The sequence below is a fragment of the Danio rerio genome, chromosome 5, assembly GCF_052040795.2.
Source record: "Danio rerio strain M-AB ecotype USA chromosome 5, GRCz13ab, whole genome shotgun sequence".
In the NCBI taxonomy this organism is placed as follows: Eukaryota; Metazoa; Chordata; class Actinopteri; order Cypriniformes; family Danionidae; genus Danio; species Danio rerio.
The window spans coordinates 46,938,834-46,958,921 of record NC_141025.1 but is presented as its reverse complement, the minus strand read 5'-3'; the positions used below and the strand labels follow the sequence as shown (position 1 = coordinate 46,958,921).

The following is a 20,088-nucleotide window of genomic DNA, read 5'->3' as shown; positions in this document are numbered from 1 at the left end:
AACATGTGCAAGAGGCAATGAATGACAATTGCATGCATTTAGAGTGAAGCAATGAAAAAACGATTCACAGCTTGCCCGCATAGACTTCTGTTTAGCTGATTGAGCGAACAATTTTGAAAACGTGGCTTCAGTACTGCACAATGCTTGTTAGCGGTTGAAAAATACAATATGATAACAACAGGAAAAGGCCAGTAATAAATAAAAATGTGCAAGAGGCATTTACACACAGATCAGTGGATTTCAAATACTTTGCCAATGATGTGTTTAATATTACATTGCATTTTAATCAGTGGTGCACTGTAAAGTAACGAATTACAAATACTCAAATTACTGTAATTGAGTAGTGTTTCTCAGGAATTGTAATTTACTAAGTAGTTTTGAAAATGTGTACTTTTATCCAATCAAATTACAAAGTAAATTGCATCATACTAAACTACTTCAAGACATAGGCGCTCTATAAATGCAGCAAACCGATTGGAAGCATTAAAAGTGTCCAAGAAAATGTCCATAATCTTTACACGCAACGTAGACTGTTTAGACTGCATGTCACTGATGAGAGAATTGTGTATGTTTAGTGTATGAGGGCTGAAATCACCAAATAGTCTTAAAAATATAACTCAATGCACTACAGAATGTTATGCTTACACACACACACACAAATTGCATGTAAAAGCATCAGCTTTTAACAGTGTAATACTTTTAAAAGGGCTATGTTTTACTCATACTTTGAGTAATATTTACAACAGAAACTTAACTCGACCTACACTACATTTTTGGGCGAGTAATGGTAATTTTGCTTGAGTATGATTGTTTTTAGTACTGTTTCCACCCCTGGGTGTAATGCATTTAGCCAATTAATAATTATAAGACAGTAACGGAGCGTTCGTTGCATTTTTTTCACTCACCTGAGAGCCCTCGAGATTATAAGTCTGAGCGTTGTGACAAAGAAGCATGACGTCTTTTTCTAGATCACTCACACTCCTGTACTTATGGCTGCGCACACGCTCCTGCAAAAAACAAGAACACTTCTAACACCACCCCAAAACATCCTTCGCTTGTAGGGTGCAATTAGAGATGCGACAGAAAATGAGAGCCTCAAACATCATCGGATTAATATAAAAAAGACACAAGCTGAGCGAGGCGACTCGTCATAAGGACGAAAATCTCAATTTATCTCATCTCACATCAAAAGGCAATTCTCTTTGGTAGGGTAATCCTGTTATCGTCCATCCAGGATAATTAGTACAATAATACATCACAGCAAAACATATAACAAGTGTAGGGTCACACTGGAATAAACGATACACTGTAACTCGCTTACCTTGATCTTCTTGAAGTCCACCGGTTTCCTTATGAGTTCGTAGTACTCGGGGAGCTCTTTCCTGGAGGGCAGCTGAACAAAGACCTCGCTGAGCTGACGACCTGATCTGTGATCAGAAACAGAGGCCGAGGGTTATCCTGACTTCCTCTGACTGCACACTGGGAGATTAAGTATGCACTGAGCCTGGACGGATTTTAAACTTGCAGGAATCATCTCCAACTGGTTTACATTATCATCAGATTGGCGCTTCACTGGCCATTAACCCTCAAGCTCACCCCGAGCCAGCAGGAAACAACACGCATCTAAATCAAGGACAACAGGAAATGGTATAGAGGTCCCCTGAAGCAATATTTCTTGAGAGCGATAAGGAGGTTTTTTTTTTTAACCTCACAAGACTTCCGCTCATATCTGTCTGCAACAGTTGCTGTAAATATTCATGACACAGCGCAGATGATTCATTACACATTCAGTGATTAAATCAGGGCTCAAATTGGTGCAATTATGGTGTGTCGACCTTCATATACACCTCAATTTATAGTTTTTTTTTTTTGCTGCAGATGCATGTTTGCTGTAAGTCTCTGGGCTCAGACTGCGGCACATTACCAAATAGCTTTTAACAAAACTGAAGGATGGTTTCTAATCATTACTAACTTTTAGTTTAGTTTAATATCTCTAAATTAGTGGCTCAACTTGGCAACAATTTCGATTTGGCAAAAACTGCTAACTGCTGTATAAAGGGCTTGAAATTAACTTTTTTGATCACCAGCCACTGTGTCTAGTAGATTTCCAACGTTACTAGCCACGTGCTACTTTCACAAGTCACAATTTTGTTGTTGGGAAAATATATTTTATACACACATAAATATGACTTTGACATGCTAAAATTACTTGATTTAGAGTTTGTGTTATGTCCACATACCTCAATAATTTCACTTTATTGTGTAAGAACCTGCTTAATGTGCATGAGCAAATAGGTTGTGGTTTCATGGTGTCGCATTGCAATTTAATTTTTATTTCACAAGACTTTTCAGGGCTCAACATTAAGGATTTACTTAATTTATCTCTGACCACACCAAAAATAAAAAATATATATTATTTCTTATCCACAATAGTTAAATGATTTCAAAAAACATACAAAATATAGCTGTATATGCTCTTTTTATATAACAAAACCTTTCTTAAAAAACAATTACATTTAAAAAAATAACTATTGCCATGTATCTAAAACTATGCACAGTAGCCTCTGTCCAGGGGCTTGGGGAGTTAATCGCCTATTAAACCAATGCTGTTGCAAAAATGACGATTAAACCATATTAACAAAAATAACCGTAAGCAAAAGAAAAGCAGGTGAAAAAAATACCATGTGTGATAATGGAAGGATGATCAGGTGCACACGAGTAACGTTAGGCCCTTAATCTTTTCTGTTAAAAGAAGTTAAAACAAAACTGGCAATTGCTGCTGCTTACAAAGAATTGTTTTAAAAAATACCCGGAGCTTTTGGCAGCAGCAAGATTGTGGGTGCACGAGCATCACTTTTTGTCCTCATTCATTCATTTTCTTGTTGGCTTAGTCCCTTTATTAATCTGGGGTCGCCACAGCGGAATGAACCGCCAACTTATTCAGCAAATTTTTACGCAGCAGATGCCCTTCCAGCCGCAACCCATCTCTGGGAATCATCCACACACACATTCACACACACACACACACTCATACACTACGGACAATTTAGCCTACCCAATTCACCTGTACCGAATGTTTTTGGACTGTGGGGGACACCGAGTACCCGGAGGAAACCCACGCGAAGGCAGGGAGAACATGCAAACTCCACACAGAAACGCCAACTGAGCCGAGGCTCGAACCAGCGACCTTCTTGCTGTGAGGCGACAGCACTATCTACTGCGCCACTGCTTTGCCCCACTTTTTGTCCTGTCTTTTTTAAAGACAACTGATCGTAGCAGTTGTGTTTCCAGGCAAGGTTGCTTTGTGCCAGGGAACAGGAGCGCGCATGCTTTTTTAACAGTCGCACACATCAAATTACATGTGCGCGCGAGTGATCATCCTCTCATTCAGTATTCACCTCTTTACTTTTGCTTTGTGCGAACGCTATTTTTGTCTGTCGTGCTGCTTTTCGATTCTAAGATGACATTTGCATGAATATTGAGCCATCTTTATTGTTCAACTTTTAATAAAACTATCATCTAAAATGATCTTAAACCAGCCAAAGTGGCTAGTGGAGGTAGTCTGTCTAACCAGCCACAACTAAAATCTACCCGCATTTGGCGGGTTGGCGGGTGTTAATGTAAAGCCCTGGCTGTTTGACATTAAGTAATTAAAAAATAAAAATATTTCAGGACTATATGTACTCTAAGTATTTATGTGCATATCTGTATGCTGTATATGAACCTGGACCGCAAAACCATTTACATTATTTATATTTAGATGTAAATTATGATATAATGTATATGATACAAATTATATGTAAATTTACACACACACACACACACACACACACACATTATATATATATATATACTATTGTAAAGCAAAATTTTATTATGGATGCATTTAATTATGATTTACTTTTTATCTATATTTTTGACCCATGCAAAGTACTGTGGTCCAGGGTCTCTCACTCACACACTTAAACACATGCAAAAACATTTAACTTTTAATTTGATCTGATTTTAGAATTCCATAAAAAAAATAAAAATTAAGAGAATTGAAGAATCACAAAAAAACTGATTTTGAAATCTACTATAGATGACTTTTAAGGCCCTATCATACACCACGCGCAATTAAGTGCAAAATGTGTATGGGGCGACTTGTTGCTATTTTCAGACCTGCACAACCCTAATTTTCACGTTTTGCACCACGTTGTTTAAATAGCAAAACTATTTGCACCACTTTGTGGACTCATGGGTGTTCCGGTCTAAAAAAGAGGTGTGTTCTGGTGCATTGTTGGTACATTGCAATGAATATATCGAAACTGAAAATAGAACTAGACTGTGAAAGAAATAGAAACAGACTGTGCTGTTGAGCAAATGAAAGCTGGTCTAAAGTCCAGCGCAGAGCGCATATTTATGTGCTTATGAAGGTCCAAAACGCTTACACATTGCTTAATACACACAGGATGTACAGCAATACACAAAAATCTATACATATAAAAGAAAAATAAAGGAATCAAATGTTACAAAAGTATTACTTTCTACATAAATATAAAAACCTCCATGCCTTCCTCATGTCCAGGGGCTTTTTTATTGTATTAATATTTATATTGAAATCTTTCATTTAGATTTGTCCTCCTGGACATATTTGACCACACATTGTTATTATTGTTCATTTATTCGTTTGCTTGAAATTAGAACTAAATTTAGAAACAGCTTTGATACAAATCTTTTCTCTTAACAAATGAAATTAAATATGTAGACTAATTGATGTCTTTAGTGGAGTGCACACAACACTGTTTCCTAATCTATTAAAGTAAAGGAGTAAAGAGTAAAAGTGAAGAGAAAATAAAGAGGTTGAATGGAGGAGTTTTGTTCTTTATCCTCATGCTGCAGATGGTCTGTTTAGCAGTTTTTTTGCTAGTGAAGCATTCAGTTTTTCTACTTACAAAATTTGCCATTTAAATAGCAAATGCACCATGGCACGACGCAACTGACTCTTAGGGTGCTTTCACACCTACACTTTTGTTTCGGAACGTATCTCGTTTGCCCAGTTAGCGCGGTTTGTTTGGCATATGTGAACAGGGCAATCACGCTCTGTTCCGCGCCAAAGTAATCCCTCCAAGATCGCTTGAATGAGGTGGTCTCGGCTCGATTGAAACGAACCCTGGAGCGGTTCGATTGCAGTGAGAAAGCGATCCGATCCGAGCGCGGTTATATCACTATGTTTTATGGATATGTAATAGGCTTAGGGCTATATGAAGAGAGAATTATGAGCATGGCGGGAAGTTTCGCGAGTCTCCGGATGCCCGCAAACGAGTAATGATCTCCCGGTAATCTTGCATCTATGCAAGCCTATTGCAAATAGGCATCGTCGCGCACCCTTCTCACCCCTCCCCACCGCGTCCCTCCTCAGACATGTCGCGCACCCGCACCCTGTCAATCACCACCAAACCACCACCTCTTCTGACAGCTTAGCGGGACGCTGCAAAATAAACCCTGACACTCTGACCAATGTAAGGAGAGTTTACTCGCACGTGACTTGTTTTAGCTCTTTTGGTCCGTTTAGAAACTTTGCAGTGTGAAAGTGAACCACTCCAAGAGCAAAGAGCAACAATGTTACAATTGTAATCTCTGTTTCGGAACAACTGAATCGATTCACAGGTGCGAAAGCACCCTTAAAAGGAATGAGAGATGATACTCTGATTGGTTTAATGCATGTTATGCTCAAAACACACCCATAACTCATTAAGACAATAAGAACAACCCTGTTAGACCATGCACTGTGGTGCAAACCGTATTTTTCCATCCTTAAAATAGAAAAAAAAAATTTATTTGGATGCGACGTGTATACTTACATCATTAAAATAGAGCCCTTAGTGTTAAAATTCTATTTATGGTAAGTGAGCTGTATATGACAGCATGACAGTACAGGTAATCAAAGTATAAAATCTCTGTAAAACCTATAAAAACCTCAAACCTCATCATTGCTTGTGGTTGTGACAAATAAATTACACACTTTAACCTTAAAATCCCCGCTGAAAGCATTTTATGCAGTCTTGTTGAGGATTAGTCATGGGAGCGCTGTACTGAGACTGATGTTCGTGTCATTTGAGGAAAATGCAGCAGTGCTCAGTTTCACATTATGTGACTCATCAGGTTCCACAAAGAGTCATAAATTTTAAGTAATTGCTAGATGTCTGTTTTTGCTTATGCTTAAATATCATTTAACTGACATTTCTAGATGTTTTGATTTTAAAAAAGGGCTAGATAAGAGTAAATTGTCTGTCATGTACAAACACTGACTTTACATGGCAATTTTAACTATGAAGCTGTCATAAGGACCACCAAAAACGACACCCAGCTTATAAACAATGCAACCCTCTAATGTTTTTTTTTTTACTGACAAGATGCATTCAAAGCAATTCTCTGCTCACAAGACATTCTCAAATGCATCCAAGTGTCACACTGAAGTTGGTTTCAAAATTACCCAGTGTGGCATTCAGACAACTACAAATAAGGACACTGATTAATCAACATACTGAGTAATCAACATTACTTCCAATTAATCAATTTCATCACAAATGTGTCACATTAATCATCTGAGCTGTGAGGGAGAATTAGCAAGAGCTGCAACTGTAAATTGCCCATTGTATCACATCCACCCATTCGCGCTATGGGAATTATCTATATACCCTTGGCTTTGGAAAAACAAAAAGGTGTACTCAAGCATGGTCATGCATTATTATAAACAATGCTTACTGCCACGGAAAACACATGTGACACCAGGGTCTGATGTACAATGCCTATGCTGAGATGTATGGTGTGTACACTAGAAAAACTGTCACATAAAACTGTGACTCCAGTAATGACACTGTGCATTAATGTTGTGTACTGTATGGTGTATTGTATGGTGTTCACAGACTTGCTGATACATTTCATGCAATTTTAAACATGAACTAATTTTAAACTTGAAAGATATACAGCAAATGTATCATTTACAGTAAGCTAAATCCATTATCAATGTAAAATAACACAAAATTATTAAACATGATACAGCATATGATTCTGTTATTTATCCAATTATTTAACTTTTTAAACTATAGCACTTGACTAGACATAGACTTGACAATAACAGAGTTGAATATTTTCAACAATTTATACAGTTGAAGTCAGAATTGTTAGCCCCCCTTTGAATTTTTCTTTCTTTTAAAAACATTTTCCAAATTATGTTTAACAGGGCAAGGAAATTTTCATAGTATGTCTGATAATAATGTTTCTTCTGGAGAAAGTCTCATTTGTTTTTATTTCAGCTAGAATAAAAGCAGTTTTTAATTTTTTATTAAACATTTTAAGGTCAAAATTCTTAGCCCCTTTAAATTATATTTTTTTCAATAGTCTACAGAACAAACCATTATTATACAATAACTTGCCTAATTATTACACTTACCTGCCTAGTTAACCTAATTAACCTAGTTAAGCCTTTAAATGTCACTTTAAGCTGTATAGAAGTGTCTTGAAAAATATCTAGTAAAAAATTATTTACTGTCATCATGGCAAAGATAAAAGAAATCAGTTATTAGAAATTAGTTATTAAAACTATTTTGCTTAGAAATGTGTTGAAAAAATGTTCTCTCCCTTAAACAGGCGGGGTTAGGTTAAGATGCTAACCTAAAACCATATTTGATATGGCAGGTTAAAAACATAATTTCACGTTTTAGTAAATGGGAAATTCATTGAAATATCACAATAACAGAGTCGGAATATAATTTCTAATTGGAGCATGATCAATACTTTGTAAAAATTTTGAGAGAAGAATAAAGACATGCCATAATGTTATCAATAGTTTCCTGAAAGAGGAACTGAAATCACTTGAAGCAAGTTGAATGTTTTTTTTTTTTTTCTATCAGTACTTCTTATGCCGTATTATCATCTCCATATTATCATCTATGTAAATGTATGTAAATGTTTTGTAGGGACAAACATGAAATAACCTTTTTATAACTGAAATGAACAATACTACAGATACTACAAATACATTTTTTTATATTTAAAGTTGAGTGGAAAATAAAAATAACTATCTACTTGGCTGATATTGCTAGGAACTATACTCATTTTGGTGTAATAGTCAAGAAGCGCTGCTGCTGTGCTTGCACCAGAGGGTGCCTGAAATCCATGGAGACATGAGAGATGTGTCTATCGCATATCCATCAGATGACACAACAGATTTAGTATGATTTGATGCGTTCAACCAACTAGCCAACCTTTTCCATCCAGGGATCCATGGTTATAAAGTATAAAAACGTATTTAATATTCCACTGTATTTGTGATAAACTTAATACAGCCTCTGTGAGCTTTAATTTTCATGTGAAAAAATTCACTATATGAATTAACTGAACCTACTAACGTAACAATAAAACCATTAATGATTTTTAAAACTTTTTCTACATTTCTACATTTCCTTTATCATGACAGCCCTAAAAAAACTTCATCCTGCATTATTTCTGCTAGTTACCTAAGTCAGGAGTCACTGCACATGTATAGTCTTGGACACTGTATTAATGCCTGTCAACAGGCAACATTAAAAATTCCAAGAACAAATCTAACATGCTGAGAACAGAATGTTCAAAACAAAATTACTCAGCGAGGGATAAAAACACCTAATAGTCCAGGTCATCTGTGCTGCATATTAAAGACCAATCAAACAGATTCTAAGAAGGACTGATTCAACAAGTCATCTGCAAAAACACAGTGAGGTGAGAAACGGGTTTGCCACAATGAGCCATTACTGGAAATTTAGTAGCACTTACATGTCTCTGTAATTGATGACTGTATCGACGATGGCATTCATCTGTTTGGTGAGTTTGGGTGGATTTGGAGAGAGTTTCTCTGCTGGAGGGCGACCTCTCCTTTTCTTGGCCTTGTCTCCATCCTCACGCCTCACGTCTTTGTCCACATGTCTCCTGCGCTTGCGCCTCTTTAGCCGTATTTCCTCCTCAATTTCCTCCAGATTACCATCTTCTATAGCCTGAAAAAAAGTTAAACAGTTAAATGGTTAATTCACCCAAAAAAAGAAATCAAATTTCTCACCCTTATATCATTCAAAATCCATAAGAACATTAAGAATCTTCAGAACACAAATAAAGATATTTTAGATTAAATCTGAGAGTTCCCTCATTCTCCATAGACAGCAATGATACAGAGATGTTCAAAATCCAGGAAAAAAAAAACAACAACAAATTTGTTTGCAAATGTCTTCTGTATCAGATCAGGATCATCATATATATATTTTTTTATTTAATGACAAGTCAGCGATAATTAAAAATAAATACAACACAAACCAGATAGATTAGATATGATTTTAAATGCTAAGACATAATAAAACATTCTAAAACCTTTCATGGTAAAACTTTGCTGAATATCTCTTTAGCTGAGTTTACTTCATAAAAAAGCCTTCAGCAGTCATTAAAGCTGGACAATCCAATAAAATATGTTTTCTAGTCAGAGGAATGATGCAGTATGAGACCAGGGTGTGCATTTACAGGCAATATGATGCTTGTGTGTTGCACTGCGGACACTAGAAAAAATAGACCCCCCCCCCCACACATTTCCGTGTTTCTTAACCAGCGGAAGTTGTCATAGTTTGGTAAACATAGACAACAGTTAATATTATATTTACACTTTTTTTGGCATTCTAGTTTGCTCCATAAGAAAAATAAATGGGCCCAATTGTTTTTTTTCCGTAACTTTTAATAAAAGGGGAAAACAAATGTTTGAGACTGATAACAGCGGCCAGAAGAGAGAACAATGTTAATTTTATGTACTGTTTGGGCTATAGACACTACATTAGAAATTGCATCAGCCTTAACTGTGTATTATATATGCAGTTGAAGTCAGAATTATTAGCCCTCTTTTTATTTTTCCCCCCAATTTCTGTTTAACAAAGAGAAGATAATAGAGAAACATAATAGTTTTAATAACTCATCTCTAATAACTAATTTATTTGATCTTTGCCATGATAACAGTAAATAATATTTGACTAGATATTTTCAAGACACTTCTATACAGCTTAAAGTGACATTTAAAAGCTTAACTAGATTGTCAACTAAGCAGGTTAGGGTAATTATGCAAGTTATTGTATAACGATGGTTTGTTCTGTAGACTATTTTTTTTAAATTAGCTTTAAGGGGCTAATAATTTTGACCTCAAAATGGTTTTTAAAAAATTAAAAACTGCTTTTATTCTAGCCAAAATAAAACAAATAAACCTTTCCCCAGAAGCAAAAAATATTATTAGACATACTATGAAAACGTCCTTGCTCTGTTAAACATCATTTAGGAAATATTTAAACAAGAACAAATAAATCAAAAGGGGGCTAATAATTCTGACTTCAACTGTATATATAAAAATTGGATGCAAAGATGATATATTACAAAGTACAGCTTTATTCATTTAAATAAATATTTAAAATCTAAGTATGAAAAGATTTAAGATGTTGATGACCATTAAAATGCATTATCACTTCTTGCTGAATATTTGGTCTATATGTATTTTATTTCCCTTAGTAAACATGCACCCTGACAAGCTGAAAAGTGAGAGAACATATAAGTGAATATAGTCATATTTAAAGTTCTTAAAGCCACTTAAGTGACATGTTTTGACAATGCTTTTTCTTCCTTTTTCCAAACCTTTCTAGATGTTCTCTGAATGTCTTATGCCTAGTTTAGACTGCGTGATTATAGCCCGATTTTAGCTCGCCGACAGGTTTTGAGAAATCGCCGACTAATGCCTGAAATCACAGGCAAATTGGTGCTCGTGCACGTGAGTGCCAATCACACAGTATGAACTATCAAAGATGCGATCTGAGAGAATCGCCGATGCTTGTGAGATATTTGGCATGCTAAATATCTGGAGCTGTCGGCGATTCAAATCATGCCGTGTGAATTGAGTTTTGACTGAAAATAACATCAGCCATCACCTACAGCCAATGAGAGAGCAGCTTTCACTTGTGTGTGCAGGTGTGTATACCTGCTGCAGGCCAGCGGGAGGCTGGGGGAGAAGTTAAAAGCGCTCATTTTCGGTTTATTTGGACCCACGAAATGAAGGAAAAACTAGTGGAGGTTTGACAGGACTCAGGCGCAACCTTGTCTGTTTGACGTTTCATACAGAAAGAAATTAGTTTATTATCAACGTTGAAGAGAAATGGCTAATTTCCTTTAAACCCAGGTGAGCAAACATGTACATGTTCTACCCCATTAAAGGCTTTTTCTAATTATGTAGTTAATAACAAAAGATATACGACGTGTTTTTGGCTGTGAGACGTAGTTTGGACGAACTTGTCGGCGATTCTTCCTATAGTAAAGTCATGCAATGTGAAAGTCCCTGTCGCCGATCCATCTTGCAGTGTAAACAAAGCAGCGAAAAAATGCTAGCCCAGATAGTCATGCAGTGTGAAAACATCTGTGACACGATTACTTTGAAAATCATGCAGTCTGAACTCGGCATTCGGACCATTGCTGTCTATGCAGTATGAGGGAGCATGGGGAATTATGATTGAAAGGTAAGCTAGATTGATTTGATTTGCTAGACCAAATGTGAACTCAGATGTAGGTGGTTATTTTTATTCTATATGTGATCCACCAAAGTTAGTATAGCTTTTAGGGCTAAATGCTTTTCATCAAAATCTTTTCAACTCCATGCTGAATGACATATATGCCAAACAGAAAAGAAATTGCCATCTGTGTGATTCTGCAAATGCAAATTTCACTGATTGGCCTACTATGTACGACTTGTACCACTGATTTGAGGACTTCACCAACTCATCATACAGTATGCATCTACGAAAGCCACCTTCGTTTGCATAAACTATATCTAGAAACGAAAGAACCAACAGAGAGTCTGACTATGGGCTCTGATTATGGAGCTGTTTGGACTTTCATCAGTCTCACAATCTAACATGATTGAGTTCAGCATTTGTTCAGAGCTGCTCTTAATTAAATCCATCTGTCCGGCATCTCCTCTCCATCTCACCCTTCCTTTTTGTTCCACAGATGGATACAAAGGAATTCTCTCAACTTTCAGACTCATCCGAACACACATTTGGCATGAATATTTATAGAGAATGAGTCATTCGTCTTCAGTAGAAGTACTGTATGGTCCACTGCATTTCTGCTGTTGGGTTTAGCCTAACGCCTGCTTTCATTGTAAAGCAGGAGTATACAAGTGATCCCGCTGGGGAAGGTCAGCACAGTGCGACTTCAAATCTCCTAGATGTCCAACAGCATTTGTAATATCACTACTGAATAAGCAAGACCTTGGTGAAACCCACAGTAAATTCGATGTCTTCCAGAGATGAATCCACTCTCTTTGAACAGCAGGAAACATATTTGTCTTTTTTGTTATTTGTTCTTCTGTAACATTTGTTGATAAATTCAAAAGGTTAGTTTTATAATATGGAAGACCTGAACCTCCAGGCAAAGTAAAATCAACACACCAGTTATGCAGCTGAGCCAGAATTCTCATTTGAGCCTAATGTGAGCCAGAAATAAACAATGCGCAAACAAACAGTCCTTAAAGAGTGTTTTGCTGCCGAAATCAAATTTGCATATAAAAGTAAATTAATGTGAGACTTTCAGAGGTGCAAATAATATTTTGACCATGGCCCTCTTTGACATCATGTTTTGAATTAATTCTGTTATTAAATCAATGAGCAAAACAAATCAGGTTAACAAGTTAGCACTTGACAATGCGGGCTAATTTAAATGTAATTGTCCTGTTTTCAATAGACACTTTGGTGTTATACATTCAGCCTACAGCTATTTGTTCTAAAACTGTTTAACATAAAAGCTTTTTTCCAGGTAAATATATTTCTAAAGAAGCTGTTGATATAAAGAGAACATTTTTTTTAAACAAACAAATAAACCAAACCAAAATCTGAAGAAAACAAAATGCTAGGGGTAATAGCAATAGAATGAACTACTAAAATGTATTAAAGAGCCCCTATTGTGCATTATTAAATGTCATATTTTGGGGTCTGCAACAGGCTGATATGCATGCAATATCAAAAACATGTAATTGCCTTATAATATGCATTTATTTGCACCTTATTATCCTGACTCCCATATGATTTGTTCAGCAATTCATTTGTAACAAACCCTCCTTTACGTGACGCTAATCTGAGGTGATTGGTCTGATGACTCTGTTTGTTGTGATTGGTTGGAAAGAAACGCCCACAACAGCTCATTAATATTGTTGAAGTAGCTAGAGTGCAAAGTATACAGTGGGTGTGAGCTTATGCAGAAAATAATTAATGTAGTTAAACACAAACATATTGCTCTTTTCTTAGCCATAAACTGTAAAGAAGTCAGTGATTTTAAAAGTCGGTACAATCTACAGTGAAAAACTGTTAAATGATTAACTGCTCATTTATGTACAAAATACGGAAAATAGCTGTAACAGATCTAACCTTTGTTTTCGAGAAACTAATCAGAGTGTCAGAAATCTCATCACACAAACTCATTCACTAGTCCCTAAATTAGTCAATCAGTTTAGTCCACTGGACAGAGTGAATGACCACAAACAAGTGAATGATGAACACCTGCTGTTAACAAGCACAATCACTGAAGGAAAGAACAAGAATTAAAACTACAGACACAGCCTCACATCAAACCAACTGAATTAAAACAGAGCATTTAACAACTTCATTAAATAACAGCATTCTCTCATATCTGAAGAATATTTGATAATTAACAGAGGTTTATATTTTTATTGAAAATATTTCATTGGACCTCACCATCATGGAGATCAGAGGCTGCTTTAGTTGGGCTCTTAAACCTTTTCTCTTCTATCTTAATGTTTCTTTGGCTGTTATAACTGAGCTTCTGAAACTCATCAGTTATAGCAAGAAAGGCAATGAGAAACTCTATTGTGTGTACTTAATTGTTACAGATAGAATTTCTAGTATTTTATAAGTCAAGCTATAGAAAACAGTTTTATTTATTTTTTTTATTTTTTGTATATGTCACAGCTTCTCATGGAGATTCAACAAACAATTATGAAGGAACTGATAAGAAACTAAAATTTAATTAGTGTTATGCACAAAACCTTGAGATCTCCAGATGCACATTATGACACATTGACATCAAGAATCAGGATTTGAACCTCAACCATGGCTGCTGGAAAAAAAGCTGCATAATATATTCATGCTGCAATGCATGCTGGGTGCCAGCGTAGTTCAAAACTCCCAGCATGCATTGCAGCATGACTATTTTATGCAGCTTAAAGTTCTTACAATCTCTTTATTTTCCTTTATTTTACGATGATTTGGGAGATAATATTTTAGTAGAGTGTTTTGTATTGTTCAGGGTTGTTTTTATATGATTTTTATGTGTGTGTGTGTGTGTGTCACCATTGTTGAGATTCAAAGACTAATTATTGATGTCTGTGTGTTTTTAAGTTATGCCATATATCAAACTATTTCGTTGTGAATGATGTATTTAGACCTGTTAAACAGTCATTGGCTGCTGTAGGTTAAGTAGTTTCATTTGCATGTGGTATTCATTTCTCACTTATGATTAACAATATTTTCAATGAGTGCTCAAGTGGGTGAGGGTGGTTTTAATATCGTAGTAAATCTTATCAGACTTATTATTGATTTTTTTGGCCTTTCATGCTATACAAATAGTGCAATTAACACAATTATTTTAGAAGCAAAATTAAATCTGGTGTCAGAACAAATAGTTGAAGAGCACAACTAAAACAGCCTCTGTCCTCCATCATGGTGACTTCAAATGAACAACAAAAATTTCATTAGGAGCTTTTGTTCACGTGACAGAAATAAAGTCAAAGGTCAGTAATAAGTGAAGCTCCTGAGGTTTGTGGAGTTGTTTAAATATCTCTGCTGAGATTTTGAGAAATTACATTAATATTGTGTATTTTTCTTTTTTATAATGACAATTTTTTTATTTAGAGTTTTATTTTCAGTTGATTTCATCTTTGGTTTTGGCTGTAGTTTGTGTTTTTCTTTCCTTCAGTGATTCTGCTTGTTAACAGTTGTTCATCAATAATTCTCAATCCTCCTTTAATTAGACACTTAATTATCTCATTAACTTCATCACTGTCTGAGTGTTCAGCCCTCTGTAGTGAGGACACTAGTGAGGATTTTGTTCTGGGATTTGAGGGGTTAAATGTGTTTGATAAAAAATACAGACTGGAATGTATTTTTAACAGAAATAATCTGTAAACTGAATTTACAAATGTAAAAAACAGTAGATTACTGGCAACCAAAGCTGCCGGTATTTTACTGTAAATTAAAGATGAAGAAAAAACAGCAAAATACTGCAAAACGTTTTTGTGTCACCATAGTGGAGTCTGAGATGAACTAAGAGTAATTGATTTTATGCTGCATCTTCTTTTGTTTAAAGGTAACTGTGTAGCTACTGATGCAGTGACACATTAGTGCATTGAAAGACTTTACGTTTTTAAGCACTAAGCTAAGTTTTTGAACATTGTTTTAGTTCATGAAATATGTTTTTTTTTTTTTTCGTAAATTTGAACAGTTCTATAAACTTCTGTATTTTTTACGGAAAAATTGTGGCAACCACAGCTGCTGGTATTTTTCTGTAAATTTAACAGATCTTAACCCAAGTAATAACAATGGCATACAGTCATTTAGTATTAATCCACACAGTGGGTGAAGTTGAACTATTTTGAAAACTAACCGTGGCACGTGTGTAAGGAGAGCTGATGGTGGACATAGCAAGGACAAACCCCAGGGAATTGAGTTCAGAAATGCGTTTAAATCGGTAAAGAAAGCAACACACATTGTATTATCAATGTTTTACATGTGATATGCAAACATAAAGAGTTAACCAGATACAGCACAAGCTGTGCAGAGCGATTACAAGTTACAACACACAATTAAATACATATTTTGCAAACTACAGAAAATGAGGCAACCATTTCAACCACACTTATGCCGAGTTCAGACTGCATGATTTTCAAAGTAGTTGTCACAGATGTTTTTACACTGCATGACTATCTGGGCTACCGTTTTGTCGCTACTTTGTTTACACTGCAAGATGGATCGGCGACAGGGGCTTTCACATTGCATGACTTTACAATAGGACAACTTCATCAGACAACTTCGTCCAAACTACGTCTCACAGCCAAAAACACGTAGTTTATCTTTTGTTATTAACAACATAACGAGAAAGAAGCCTTTAATGGGGTAAAAATTGCGTCTTTGATTGTTCCCACTGTATGATTGTCACTCACACGAGCACCAATTTTGTGATTTCAAGCATTTGTCAGCAATTTCTCAAAACATGTCGCCGAGTCAAAATCGGGGCTAAAATCATGCAGTCTGAACTCGGCATCAAATGTTGTGATCTGGAGGAAGATGAAACGGGTCCATGAACTGTGTACTGACAAAGTCATATACATCAATAGTATTTCCTGATCCTTCTTTCCTGCATTGCAGGCAAAGTTATTGTATTATTAAAAATGACAGAAACAAACATAACGCAAGGCAACCTACTTACTCTGATATTTTTGTGAGCATAAACTTTAACCATTTATATCCCACAGCACCGCATCTCAAATGATCACTGATCGATCATCTTCACATCATGATCAATACCTCCCCCGGCTAGTGTTTGAAGGGAAAGGCAAGTTCATGATTTACCAGATCCAGCATGTCATATTTGGCTATGTCTCGTATTGATGTTGATATGAACAGCAAAAAAACATTCTAACAGAAGACAATTTATTTATTTTATTTTTTATACACTTATTTTTGAAGAATAAATACAGTGCACTTTCAGATTTAAACCTCAGCTGGATGTTTTCATCTACTTAGAGCTGTGGTACAGCCTGCATAGAAGATCATTTAAAAAAAATTTTGGATCATTGTCTTGCTGAAAAGTCCACCCTGGTTTAATTTTCATCATCTGGTGATGCAGGTGTTGAGACTAAAGCAGTTATTATTCATTTACACTGACAAGGGACAGGGCTGCTTTTTTAACAACTGAATAAGGGATTTCAGCTGCTGTCTGAGCTTTCACTGCCTTTCTACACCTCCATTTATTCATGTGTTCGATATTTTATGCTGTATCATTTCATTTTATTACACATAACTGAATTTCTAAACAAATTCCTTAATTTAATCTGCTGTAAATAAGCAGTTAAATTAGTGTGGGGAACACTTCTTCATTACAGCTTCTGCCTTGATGAACTCCTAATTTACTAATTAATAGTTGCGAAGAATAAATTATTTTAAAGTATATCATTACAATGATATACATTTTTACAATGTTTGTAATATTAAAAAAGACTGTAATTTTGATAAAATAAACAGCCTTTCCACAGTTTGTCTCACCAACCCTAAACTTTTGATCGATAGCATACATTTATCCCATTAAAGTTTACACTTATGCACTCAAAAAATATATAAATAAACATTATGCATGTTTTTTAGCACCACATCGATTCTGTGCATTATGCATCAGGTCAGAGCAGAGGGTACACATCATCCTTTTAAATCCTGAGCTGGAGCTCTCAAATAATAGACCCCTGGCTGAGATCCTGGGTTCAAATACTGGCTGTCTACAGGGACGCCTCTGGCTGTATTTTAGTAACGCTGAGCCAATAATGAATAACCTCTCCCCCCTCACCTCAACCGTTGTCATGGTGAGGTCGCACCTGTGGGTACCAAACTAATCTGAGGGAAAGAGCTCAGCAGCTCCTGTGAAAGGAAGAGTACTCTTGATAGTGCAAGGACAGGTTTCAATGTCATAGGCCGTAATGGGTTGTCCAAACAGGACAGAGGAATATATATGGATATTTGTACATTTCAATATGTTTCATTTGATTTCTCTGTATTTATTCATTTTTAAAAGCAGTTTCTTATGCTCACCATGGCTTATATCATTTAATAAAAAATACAGTAAAATCGATATATTGTGAAATATTATTACAATTTAAAATAGGTATTTTTTGTAATTATTTAAGTTTCAAATACAATAGCTCCAGTCACATTATCCTTAAATAATATTTTATGTATGTGCATATTTTAATATGTTAATTTGATGCTCAAAAATAATTACTAATATTATTACTCTTGAATACATTTGTATTGTTTAATATTTGGAAATTGTGATACACATTTTTATATATCAGGATTCTGGGATTAATATAAAACTCAAAAGAACAGCATTGTATTCAAAATAAACGTTTGGAACAAGCACAACAACTTTGGCCACTTTAATGCATCCTAACAAAAATAAATACAATTTAAAATCATCTCGCTGATTTCCAGGTGTAATGTGACTCAGTTGTGACTAATAACTTCTGTGCACCTGTGCACTGCTTCTGTTTACCAAGTCTTTTATTATTTATTTATTTTTAGCTGGAAACATTATTCTATGTAGCAGTTTTATTACCACTTTAAACTGAGCTTAACTGATGACAGTGCAGTTTGAAACACCTTTTTAGACATCATTTATCATATGCATGTGTGAAGGCAAAGACAAAACAGAAAAAAAACAAGCACTTTTCCTTTGATTTTCTAACACTAGACTACAGTATATCACAAGAGACATATTATATAAGCTTCATTTTGCTTATTCCCATTTGTTATTGTCTCACAGTGCTTTTTAGCAGAAAGTAATAACTTCACAACTTTGTAAAGTCAAAAAGGACGCCCACATGACATCTTAATGCTGCCTCAAGAGACCAATCCACAGTACAACTAAAATGACTTGGTTCTCAATATGAATAACCCTTTCTTCAGAAGCAGAAATGGCTTACCTCTTTTTAGGCACAGCAGAGTTGACACAAAAACACAAAACGTGTGTGTCAAATCACATACTTATGCACTAGTCTACGCCATTTTGTAGTATAAATAGTGGTGCACTCACACTGAAATTCTAAAAAGAAGAAGTGCACTTTAAAAACTCAGATGATGCACTTATTTAACCGTATTCAACCGACACTTTACACATTGCCGCTGCTTTGCTCATGGAGTGGAAGGGGCTGAGCTTTCGGGCACTCATGTTGGATTATTTATTTTGGATTGTGAAAGCAAAATTCTCTGAGAGTGATTATATCGCCTCCCGGTGGTGAATGCAGTTATACTCATGGCAGGTATTATTTGGTAGTTTGATCATTTATTCAACTAATTTGGCAACCGTCAAACGTCATTAGGGAAACGGTTTGAATTTCCGCTTAGTAAAAAAACAGTGCTCCATTTGGGACGGCACTACATTCATATACTATGCTGTTGAGTGCATTGTGTATATAGTGTGCCAGTTGGGACGCAGCTAATATATGTAAAAACACCATATTTACAGTAAATTTTACACTCACCAGCCACCTTATTCTGTATTGTAAACCTGTGCAACTTGTTATTAACTAAAATGTCTAATGGGCCAATCACATGGCATTGGATGTAGTTAGGTATGTATACCTAGTAATATGATCTTAAGTTAAAATCTAAACTCAGAAAAGAGTAAGAAATGTGATTTAAGACACTTAGCATGGCTGTTGGTGAAACATAGACTGGGCTGGGAATATCCACAACCTTCTCTAGAGTTTATAGAGAATGACTGGAAAAAATAAAATATCCAGTGAGCAGCATTTCTGTTCATAAACAATGCCTTGTTTACGTCAGAGGTCAGAGGAGAACAGCTAGTCTGGTAGGAGCTGATAGAAAGGCAACAATAACTTAAATAACCCACATCCAACCTGAAATAGGACTCGATTTTGACATTTGGACTGCAAGGTCAGAATTTGTCTTAAAAACATGAAAACATTGATCTACTCGTAGTTCAGGCTGGCAGTGATTGTAATAATTATTTTATTTGATTTATTTTTGGGACCACTATGGCCCATTAAAAACCACTAAGGCCCATTTTTATGAGCTGATATGATTAGAGTCGTAATGAAAACTTTGCTTAAAATTTCTCAACTGTTGTGTAAATTAACACCATTTTAATCTTGTCAAAAAGCAGCTAACCACACATACATTTCTTAGCCGAGCCCTGCTGCTGCTGCTTTGAATGACTGACACGACGGAGCATTTGAAACTGTTTCCAGATTCTAAT

The 20,088-nt window shown here is 35.6% G+C and overlaps 1 protein-coding gene across 5 annotated transcripts in view; it reads right to left on the bottom strand.

Moving 5' to 3' along the window:
• The window catches only part of smarca2 (SWI/SNF related BAF chromatin remodeling complex subunit ATPase 2), a 111,280-nt gene that overhangs the window by 14,518 nt on the left and 76,674 nt on the right, over window positions 1-20,088 (bottom strand). For all 5 annotated transcript variants that reach the window (NM_001044775.3, XM_087251350.1, XM_087251348.1 and 2 more), the window contains exons 29-31: window positions 8,797-9,014; window positions 1,322-1,427; window positions 906-1,007 (exon numbers count right to left, since the gene is read on the bottom strand). In NM_001044775.3, coding sequence (NP_001038240.2) covers window positions 906-1,007; window positions 1,322-1,427; window positions 8,797-9,014 — 426 coding nt within the window. The remainder of the gene's footprint in view (window positions 1-905; window positions 1,008-1,321; window positions 1,428-8,796; window positions 9,015-20,088) is intronic.